The following is an 11,004-nucleotide window of genomic DNA, read 5'->3' as shown; positions in this document are numbered from 1 at the left end:
ATCTTCAGACTTGTACGCCATCTTTTACAGCATGATAAGGACAATGCATGTCAAATAAACTTTAAAGTGAGAGTTCGCTCACAAGGATTTCATCTACTTATAGCCCAACGCGGCAGTTTGAAGGACGACTTTAAATCGAAAATTTCTCCACCAAAGAAGTGGAGATACCAGAAATTAGTTGCTGTGGTAAAGTGACCAGTCAAAGGCCAATATAAAATCTATCCGCGAGCTCTCTTATTGATTTCTTGCCTCATTTGCTTTGCTTTGTTTTATATTGTTTTTTTGGCTTTGCTGCTTTTTTTACCGGAGAGAGAAACGATATTTTGACCAACTTCCAAAAGGTTTAAAGCTGCCACAGATTTTTTTACAACCTTGAAAGTATAAATAAATTCACTCTCCATGGCTACAATGTCAAACACTGGAGAAAGCGTTTCATCCCCTGATTTCCAGATACCTCAAAATTTGTCCAAAATACACGGTTCACTTTATTTACTTTAATATACCCAGCCCCATTAGCTTCTAGTTCTTAATGGTGGAGTTGGTAACACCACACACTTAGAAAGTCTGCTGTCTGCATTTCACCTCTGGTCTGAATGCTTCTGCAGTCTGCATCTTACCATTAGTGTTCGGTTTACACCTGATCCGCAGTTAGCAGTCTGCGGTTTGCAGTCTGCACTCTCCAGCCCGCACTCTACACTCTGCACCTTCCAGTATGCAATATGCAGTCTGCAGTCTGCAGTTAGCAGTTTACGGTTTGCAGTCTGCAGTCTACACTCTGCAATCTGCACTCTCCAGTGTGCACTCTGCAGTCGTCACTCTGTAGTCTGCACTCTGTAGTCTGCAGTAAGCACGCTACAGTCCGTTGCCTTCGTTTTGTACCGACCCATTTTAGAATGTGTGGCTATAGAGTGAGACATGAAATCCGGGAGCCGCGGTTTCAAGCTACGACCTGACCAGTTGTTAGTTCTCAAAGTTCTTGGTAGTCCCGAGCTCAACCTCCTGGGCCACGCAGCTAACTGCATCATCTGCCATTTTGAACCGCGTTATTGCATTTACATTTGTTTCACTCTGTTTCCATTGGTCTTGATCAGACCCACTGGCCTAGGGCAGTCATCAATTTTGATTACGGAAAGATTTTTTATGAATGGTTTGTAAGCCGATTCAGAGACAGAGTGGCGTAAAGAACCAATTTACCGCAGGAAAAAATAAGCACATTATTTCTCGGCTTAAGGTCGGTGCGTATGGTAAAAACCTGTGACCGAGGTCTTGAAAGTTCTGCCCGCGAGGCCGCAGGCTTCAGGCACCATTTTCAAGTCCAAGTCACAGTTTTTCACTATTTCACTTTCCTGCGGTAAATTGGTTGTTTACGCACGCCACTGTGTCTCTGAATCGGCTTACAAACCATTCGTAAAAAGTCCTCCCAACGTACGACTAACTCAGATACTGTAGGACTTTAACTTTAGTTTTATTTTGTTTTCTTACATATACACAGTACACAAAAACATGTCGAGAGCAGATACATTTCTTACAAATAATATTTAGTGCATATAATTCACCACTTAAGTTCTACAAAATTGTTTTACGGTGTGAAATTTTGTGTAAAGTTTGAAGTTGTACTACAAAAACAATTTTTGTCAGCCGCTGCGAATCACTTGAAATCAGGTTTTTATACCGGAAATTGAATAGTTAAGTGTATTCCACTAAAACTCCCTCAAATACACGAACGATCACAAAGAGGTAATCTCGACTGAAATTGACTCATGATTTACTTAAAATCATTTGTAGGTCGAGAGAACTTCAAGATTACGCGCCATTACAGCGCCGAACCAAAACAACTCTCACAAATGAAACACTCGTTTGAATTTACTTATAGTGACTTTCCTTGCCATTTTAAAGCGAATAGAGACAAACTTGTGTAGATTAATCGTCGATGGAAGTGCAAAAAGGGCAAAGGTTCACGATTTCCGCTAGTTCACTCACGAAAATTGATCAACACGACGATATCACCCGCTGCGAAAGCTTTCAGAGATAGGAAAATCCGGACCATGCTAAGAACCAATCAGATTGCAGGATTTGTTACCGTGCCCTCTTGAAAAACAATAAGGAATTTCTCTGCATTGTCATTTAGGAGTCGATACAAATCACTCGTTTTTATAAAGAACCATACTTATTTTTAAGGAAAATTGCATGACGACCCCAGAGAGCGTCTGCCTAGGTATAGCGAATGATGTAAGGGGATTGCTTCACGGCTCCGCGCATGTAGTAACTTGAGCCCATTTGATTCAGCGAAATTTTTCTTTGAAAGTTGCGCGGTCGGTCGCGTCCACGCTCCGATAGAGGTGTTTCTCATCAGTATTGTTTTGGTATTTACCAACTCCCAAGCACCACTCAATTCCAAGGTTTATGAACCAATCGGGTGCGAGTAAATAACGCCTGTGTGTGTCCAGAATAAATCGTTCGGCCCGAATAACAGTTCGATGCTCGATACTAAATTCGCTCTTTCCTATACGTAAATCTGTCGATATCTTCCGCCAAATTTGGGCACAATCATTCTGCATACCCAAATGATAGTCTGTGATTGCTGAAAAACATGTCCCTCAGTAAGAAAGCGAAACAAGTTACTATACTGGCGCGAATGTTTGGGCATGCGCCGAACCGTGAAACCCTCCGATCCTTCAACAGAGCCACGTACTAGCCATCAATTTGCATCGGAATTATTTCCTTTTTATACGCGTTACTGCTGGATTCTAAGACCTTTAACAACCTCGCCTTAAAAAATGGTCTCTCGATTCTGTTTGAATAATCGATAAAAGATTTCGTTTGAATAGCCTTCGGGAACATCTCAGTAGAAACATTATCGATTTTTATAACAATAACGCCGTTGTCTCCTATCTTCAAGTGCTGATATATAGCTTGTTGTAGCTCGAAATTACACCATTGGCTTGAGAAGAAGGTCTTCGATATGACGGCAATTACTTTTCTACTCTTGCGAACGCTCTCTGTCATATTTACTACAAAATGCTCTCCTGGAACAAAATCTCGGTAGTGGACACAACACTTGTAATGAAACTCCCTCTCCAGGATTGGCAGAAGGGTTTCATCTACCCATTTTTGGTCATGCTGGTTGAATATTATGAAGGCGTCGTAATCAGCATCATCTGCAAACATAGGATATTTGTAAAAAAAATACAAAAACAAACAGAGAGACAAGCTGGGACTACAGATTGTATGTAATATTTTTTAGCTTGAACTTTCAATTTTAATATTTCCCACTAAGTACTATTGTCATCCCCTTACATGGCCCTTTTGGTCATAAATAGGGTTTGAGTTTTGCACTCTAGTCTTGAACTGAGTATGTTTTTTCCGAGGAAGCTACTCTCTTATCATTATATATCGATAAGACCATCAACAAAAGCTTCACAAACTATGTTTAGGGCAATTTTTCCAGCCGCAACGGTCATAAATAGGGAATCAAAATCAAATAGGGTGAGAAAAATCAAAAATCGCAGATTTTGGTCATAAATATAGGGTAAGGTTTTTGGGAAGCGGGCCGCACTAAGGCTTTCCACAAGTTGCTCGGCAACTTTTAGGCAACTTCTGGTATTTCGGGCAACTTTTTTTTATTTCGAGCATCTTTTTGCATTCGGAGCAATTTCTAGTTTTCTACCAATTCTGAGAAATCGGAACAGCTTTTAATTGCTTAAATTGACCTTCCTGTCATATTTCAAAATGTGTTAGCAGACAATTTATTAACTTCCTGTGAAAAAGGAGCCAGATCCCCCTCCCCCCTGCGGAAGATCATGGGTGTAAGATGCATGCAGCCGGGCTGCTAGGTCAGCGGGTTGTTTTTTAATTCAAAATGGCGGACGAAGGAGTCGAGTGTCTCAGGCGAAGAATTTTTACAAGATTAACATTTAAATTGATGCGTAGTCTTTACGCCTACAATTTTTGGTTTTAATGAACCGCACAAGGGCCGAGCGCGGTTCATGGTTTACCCGTGGTTTATTTTATTTATTTTTTTAGTTTTGTCGGTGACCAGACCCAAACTTCCACTCGGCCAAATTTTGAATGACGCAACCTGTGATGTTTACTCGCCAAAAGCTGTTGAAACATTAATACAACGACAATGTTACGGATATTGTTTTCTTTATTTGTGTGTAAAATATATTTTCTTTTGGTTTTATCGAAGCGTTGGATTCGAAGGGAAATAATAAATACGCTAAAAAAAGGTATTACGTCAGCCATGGAATGCGCTGACGTTGCAGCTTTCACTTTCGCTACGTGACAAATAAGATCGTGTTTACTTTGCAGGTTTATTTCGGCAGAAGCGACGGTCATCAATTTATTTGCAATTTTGCGAATAGCTCTTGTGGTTTTAGGCAAATGAAGTAAATTTTTTGGCTGTTTCATCGCAGCGAGTTGGGTAATCAGAAGAAAAATTAAATATTTGCAAGCCAAGCAAAGAACATGTCAGAATATGTAAGGATTACGTCATTGGTAGGGAAATAACCACCATACTTAAGGTAGCCGTGGATAACGGAAGTCTTACATTATATGACTCCTGTGACTACTTTGCTAGCCCTTTACTCGTGGAAAACACCAATTAAATTTAATCATGACTTTTAAGAAACAAAGCTGTTGTTGATAGTGTTATTATGGTATCGTTTATATCGTTCATGCCCATACATATCCCGAAGAAGGTTCCAGATTAAGACCATTACGTCATCGGAGATTTCACAACAGCTACGACTGATGGTGCAATAATAGAGTTTGTGTTAATCAAGTGATGTGATGTCTACAGTAACAAAAGAATCATTAAGGACTGCTTTGGAATGTGCACTGCGTTGCGACTGTAGTGGTAAGCAAACAGTTAAATTTTAAAAGCGCGGTTATAAGATCTAACAGATCTTCTTGTTAAGGAAAAGGTAGTTAGCAACGCTGGTTACGCCGCAAAATTGTACAAAATGCTTAGAAATCTTACTTTTGTTGTACTTTTGCATCAGACAACTAAAGAAAGAGAGCAACAAAACTTTTTTGTGTGTTTTTTTGGAGTAACTTTTGAACAACTTTCGTTACAAAAAGCAACTTTTGACTTTGTTTGAGCAACTTTTGAGTAACTTTTGAGCAACGTTTGAGCAACCTTTTGGGAAATCTCGCGCAACTTGTGGAAAGCCCTCGGCCGCACACCTAGACCCAATGTTTCTGGGAGTACCCTCATCCCCGCCCCCCCACCCCCCCCCCCCAGTTATTATCTGGTTAGATCATAGTCTCCTGTTCCCAAATAGTGTTGTGTCCTTATGTAAATATTGCAACCCAACTGTGGATGGAGTGTATTGTCAGTATTAACAAGCAAACGAAATGAACTTGTTTGTATTGATATCGAATTTGAAACTTAAAACGCACTTCATTAACACGGGCACGAACCTATTGACAAGTCACGGTTATCCCTTCTTCTTTTGCGGAGAAAAAGATAAGTCGCCGAGATAACAGATACCAGGACTACAATGATTCCTATGGCAGTCAGCAGAACTACTGATAAAGGAACAAAAACAAAGGGTAATTAAATCCAGAGTATTATTTTTTCATCTACATAACTATATCATTATATATACCATGTCATAGAAAATACAGCCAATCAGAATACAGGAAATCCGTTGTAAATTCGGCGGTATTACATCCGACCTTCCCATCACTAGCCGCGCAGCCTATGTTGGCCACTGTATCTTCTATGGCATGGTATAAAATAGTTTTGCAACGCTCTCTCGTGTGATACCGTGGAATATTCCACTTGTCACTTGTATTTTCTTAGTATAGACACTCACCTAAAGGCTTGTGCGTATACCAAGAAAAAAAAAGTTACTCGTGGGATATCCCATGATATCGACGCTGCGCCTCGTGAGTCCACAACATTTTGACCACTGTGATGACGTATATCGTTGTCGATAAGAGTACAGACAATGCTAAACCACATTCGATTTGTTTAATATACACACATGGACCTAAGTAATTATTACATGCACACAAGGCAAAATAAATATAATTAATCCTTGGTTTTCACTCACGGGATCAACAGCCGTGTTTTCTCACCGAAACAAAGAAAAGATTTACATAAAAATAGAGTTTAACTTCCAGAGGTTAAATTTTGGGCTCCAACATGGCCATCGTTTCTTTGTTTAGGGGCTCCAACATGGTCGCCGTGACGTAAGGTGAAAATCAAGAAATGGATTCTTTACGGAAGCCCGTTTACTGATATTGTGTTAGATACACGCTTTGACAGACGTGACAGATAAAAACTTCAACTTCCTGGCTATATTACCTGTACTGCGTATTTGATTTGTAGTGGGCACAGTGGCTGAAATGAATAAACCAATCAATCAATCAAAAAATTGGTAAAAAGGAATTAAATGGTTGTCACTGGCTAAAAATATGGTTATCGGACGTTTCGGCCACTACTGTTGCCTTCTTCAGCAAAAGATGGAAAATGCAAATGTTAAACGGCGTCCTGCTAGAATATGTAAAAGATGTGTGATAAAACTAAATGAGCAATAGTCTCTAGAGTATTCTTAATGAGTGTAAAAATTCTTAATGCCATTGTACACATTCGGTAGCGCTATGTGTTCGTTTATAGCGTTCCTGTCTCGCACGGAATGCCAAGCTTCAAGAATTAGTCTTTGTTTCCATATTGATGATCTGTCGACAATTTCAACGTTCTCCAAATCTATTTGGTGACCGTTGAGCATATGGTGTTTGGCCAATAAAGAGTTTTTGTCCAATGTTGCTATAGCCTTTGCGTGTTCTTTCATACGTGTTTTTAACGCGCGTGATGACTGACCAACATAAACACAGTCACAATCTTTACATTTGATCTTGTAAACAATGCCTCTGGAAGCCTCTTTCTCGATCTTGTCTTTAGGTTTTTTGAGTATGTTCGAGATGGTACGAATAGGTTTATGGGCGACCTTGATATTGAAACCTCGAAGAACGTTTGCGACTCTTTCGGAAAAACCTTTGGCGTAGGGGAGGATGACAAAACCGCGATGGTCGGTATCATTTGTTTCTTGTTGTCTACTCCGTTGGCGGCCATTGTGAATGAAATTTGCAGGGTAGTTATTAGTGGCAAGGGCTTTCGTTACTCGTTTAGTTTCCCGTGAAACTTCCTCCTCCGTGGAAGGAATGTTCCTTGCGCGATCCATGAGAGTGCGCACGACCGAGTGTTTATGCTGAGGATGGTGGTGTGATTTGAAATCAAGGTAACGGTCGGTGTTAGTAGCTTTCCTGTAAACAGACACAGCGATCGAGCCATCTTCTTGTCTGGTTGTTTTTGTCTCGAGAAAGGTAATGGAACCTTCTGATTCTATCTCGATTGTAAATTTGATGTGAGGGTTGATGGAATTGAAAGAACGTATGAAAGAACACGCAAAGGCTATAGCAACATTGGACAAAAACTCTTTATTGGCCAAACACCATATGCTCAACGGTCACCAAATAGATTTGGAGAACGTTGAAATTGTCGACAGATCATCAATATGGAAACAAAGACTAATTCTTGAAGCTTGGCATTCCGTGCGAGACAGGAACGCTATAAACGAACACATAGCGCTACCGAACGTGTACAATGGCATTAAGAATTTTTACACTCATTAAGAATACTCTAGAGACTATTGCTCATTTAGTTTTATCACACATCTTTTACATATTCTAGCAGGACGCCGTTTAACATTTGCATTTTTCATCTTTTGCTGAAGAAGGCAACAGTAGTGGCCGAAACGTCCGATAACCATATTTTTAGCCAGTGACGACCATTTAATTCCTTTTTACCAATTTTTAACATGCCTGGCTACACACCGAACATTTTTAATCAATCAATCAATCAATATACGTCTTTTTATGTATTAATATATATCTTTTTAAATACAAATCCTATTGCCACCTAAATAATTATTACACAAGCAAGATATAAAATAAATAAGTATAAGTAAAGGTATGAATGCGAGTTCAATTAAGCGGTTTACACTAGCTAAAAGCGATATTTTAAATTCTCTCAAAATTTGAAAGAATTTTCAAATATCACGAGTAGTGTAAATCTTTAACTGCGCGAGCTTTCATACGATTACTCATTTATTATATGATTGAGAAAATTACGAAGACGCGCCCGCTAATTTGCACTGCAGTGTAAATTAAGAATCAATGATAAATTGGCCAGCTCTCAGCCAATCACGATATGAAGTAATATTTCAGTAAAAATAAAAAAATACATTAACTAAATTCATATAGGTCATCGTACCAATTGAGAGTGTAATTAAGGATTTACACTACGATCGATATTTAAATTCTCTCCAAATTACACTAAGTATTTTCAAATTTCCTGAATAGTACAAGTCCAAAATTGCTTGAGCTTTCATATCACCCTTTTATTATATGGCTGGGAAAATAACGAAAGCGCGCCCATTAATCCGTAAATTACAAATAAACGATTAATCTGGCTGTTCTCAGCCAATCACAGTGAATTAATTTTGTCGGTCATATTATAAAATATGTAACTGGTACAGCTTAAAAATTAGATTTGGTCAAAGTATCCCTCTAAGACTGATATTAAAACAACAAATTCGTGCTTGGTTTGGATCAAAAATAGCCGAGAAATTGGCAATTATGTGTAACGCACCATACATGGTTTGTAATAGCGTGTCCAGAAGTGTAATACTGATATTTATGTAAATCTCTTGTCTAGCTTGAATATAAAACTAAACTACGCATCTGAAATTTGGTAGACAGAAAAAGAAAAAGATAAGTCGCCGAGATAACAGATACCAGGACTACAGTAATTCCTATGACAGTCAGCGGAACTACTGATAAAGGAACAAAAACAAAGAGTAACTGAATCCAGAGTATTATTTTTTCATCTACATAACTATATCATTATTTATACCATGCCATAGAAAATACAGCCAATCAGAATGCAGGAAATCCGTCGTATATTTGGCGGTATTACATCCAACCTTCCCATCATGAGCCGCGCGTATGTTGGCCACTGTATCTTCTATGGCATGGTATAAAATAGTTATGCAACGCTCTCTCGTGACATACCACGGAATATCCTACTTGCCACTTCTATTTTCTTTGTATACACACGAGCCTAAAGGCTCGTGTGTATAACAAAAACCACAAATTACACGTGGGATATCTCATGATACCGAGGCTGCGCCTCGTGATTCCACAACATTTTGACCACTGTGACGAGGCATATCGTTGTCAATAAGAGTATAGACCACCCTAAACCACATTCGATTTGTTAATTTTACGATAACTGCAGAAATTTTCGCGCGCTCATTGGCTAATTTTTATTGTCAATAAGCAAACAGACACATGAATTTATAATATATGCGATGCGTCAACGAGCGAGAGCGGACAATTTGACAATTTGTTATCGCAAAAAACAAATTGATGTCAGTTTTTAATGCGTCTGTCCTGTTACTGACAATGAATTTCGTCATAACATCGTCAAAGTATGTCTGCGTATCCACAGCTACTTTGACAATGTTATGACGAAATTTATGATAAATAACAGGACAGACGCATGAAAAACTGACGTCAGTTTGTTAAATATACACACATGGACCTAAGTAATTATTACATGCGCACAAGACATGAAATAAATTTAATTAATTGTAAATTGATTCTTTACGGAAGCCCGTTTACTGATATTGTGTTAGATACACGCTCTGGCAGACATGACAGATAAAAACTTCAACTTCCTGGCTACATTACCTGTACTGCGTATTTGATTTGTAGTGGGCACAGTGGCTGAAATGAATAAACCAATCAATCAATATACATCTTTTCGTGTATTAATATATATCTTTTTAAATCCAAATCCTACTGCCACCTAAATAATTATTACACAAGCAAGATATAAAATAAATAAGTATAAGTAAAGGTATGAATGCGAGTTCAATTAAGCAGTTTACACTAGCTAAAAGCGATATTTTAAATTCTCTCAAAATTTGAAAGAATTTTCAAATATCACGAGTAGTGTAAATCTTTAACTGCGCGAGCTTTCATACGATTACTCATTTATTATATGATTGAGAAAATTACGAAGACGCGCCCGTTAATTTGCACCGCAGTGCATATTAAGAATTAATGATAAATTGGCCAACTCTCAGCCAATCACGATGAAGTAATATTTCAGTAAAAATAATAAAATACATTAACTAAATGTATATAGGTCATCGTACCAATTGAGAGTGTAATTCAGGATGCATCTCTATACTGTACTTATCTGGTTAAAAACCGTAGCTCAGAATATTTGATGATGGCCTTGAGAAACGTTTGGTTATCCGCTAGCTTAAAATTGCTAAACAGAGGGCGGTCAGAATGTATTCTTCATTTTATCCTCTTGCATAGCTCACCTGTGATTTTCGGTGCTGCCGTTGAAAAATGAATCCAGGGTAGTTCTAAAAAAAGGTAAGAAAAAGGATTGCTTATTTCCTTGAATGAGAAGCAGTACAGTGAACCTCGTTTCGAGGCTTAGTGACTCATCATGCCGGCACTCTTCCCGTTCTCGTGCTCGTTCCCGTTCCCCTTCTTTTCTCTATTGCCACAGTTCTCAAGTTCAAGTTTCTATTGTTGTACATTTGAGTGCCTTATCACAATCAAATACTTGTGTCCCAAAAGAAACTAGCGCCCATCGCTAATATAGAGTACTCTTTCTCAAAGTAACCACCCTCCATTGAGCTATCGAAAATACATTTTAGCGCCTGGGCTCTAAATTGAGCATTTACGGTTCTTAAGACAATTTTTGCATTTTTATACCCGATTCTTTCCAGAACTGCAAAGTTTTGATCAAAAGCACCAATAACAGATTGATAAAAAATTCGATTCTGGTAAAACTCACCTAAAATTTTGTAAAGGAAAACAAGGACTAGTCATCTTTTCGTACTGATTTTTAATTCTCCAACGAAAATCGATAAAAATAGTCTAAGTCTTAAAAGATTCTTCATCGAT

The 11,004-nt window shown here is 38.4% G+C and overlaps 1 protein-coding gene across 1 annotated transcript; it reads right to left on the bottom strand.

Annotated features, from left to right (window-relative positions):
* Nucleotides 1-1,843: 1,843 nt before the first annotated feature.
* On the bottom strand, nt 1,844-10,730 carry LOC145489630 (uncharacterized). The gene is made up of 6 exons (XM_081468645.1): nt 10,661-10,730; nt 10,410-10,526; nt 9,766-9,801; nt 6,317-6,352; nt 5,425-5,532; nt 1,844-3,158 (listed from the first exon to the last, which is right to left on the bottom strand). The coding sequence occupies exons 1-6, from the start codon at nt 10,728-10,730 to the stop codon at nt 2,692-2,694; spliced, it is 834 nt and encodes a 277-aa protein (XP_081324771.1). The 3' UTR covers nt 1,844-2,691.
* Between the last annotated feature and the right edge of the window lie 274 nt (nt 10,731-11,004).

Source organism: Orbicella franksi, chromosome 1 (assembly GCF_964199315.1).
Source record: "Orbicella franksi chromosome 1, jaOrbFran1.1, whole genome shotgun sequence".
In the NCBI taxonomy this organism is placed as follows: Eukaryota; Metazoa; Cnidaria; class Anthozoa; order Scleractinia; family Merulinidae; genus Orbicella; species Orbicella franksi.
Note: the sequence above shows the minus strand (reverse complement) of the source record. Positions and strands in the feature narration are given on the sequence as shown.

Coding starts and splice junctions, on each gene's coding strand:
- LOC145489630 (XM_081468645.1), bottom strand. CDS start 10,730: ATGGAGGGTGGTTACTTTGAGAAAGAGTACTCTATATTAGCGATGGGC. Junction 10,527..10,660: donor TAGTTTCTTTTGGGACACAA/GTATTTGATTGT, acceptor TGAGTCACTAAG/CCTCGAAACGAGGTTCACTG. Junction 6,353..9,765: donor AAATCAAATACGCAGTACAG/GTAATGTAGCCA, acceptor TATTCATTTCAG/CCACTGTGCCCACTACAAAT.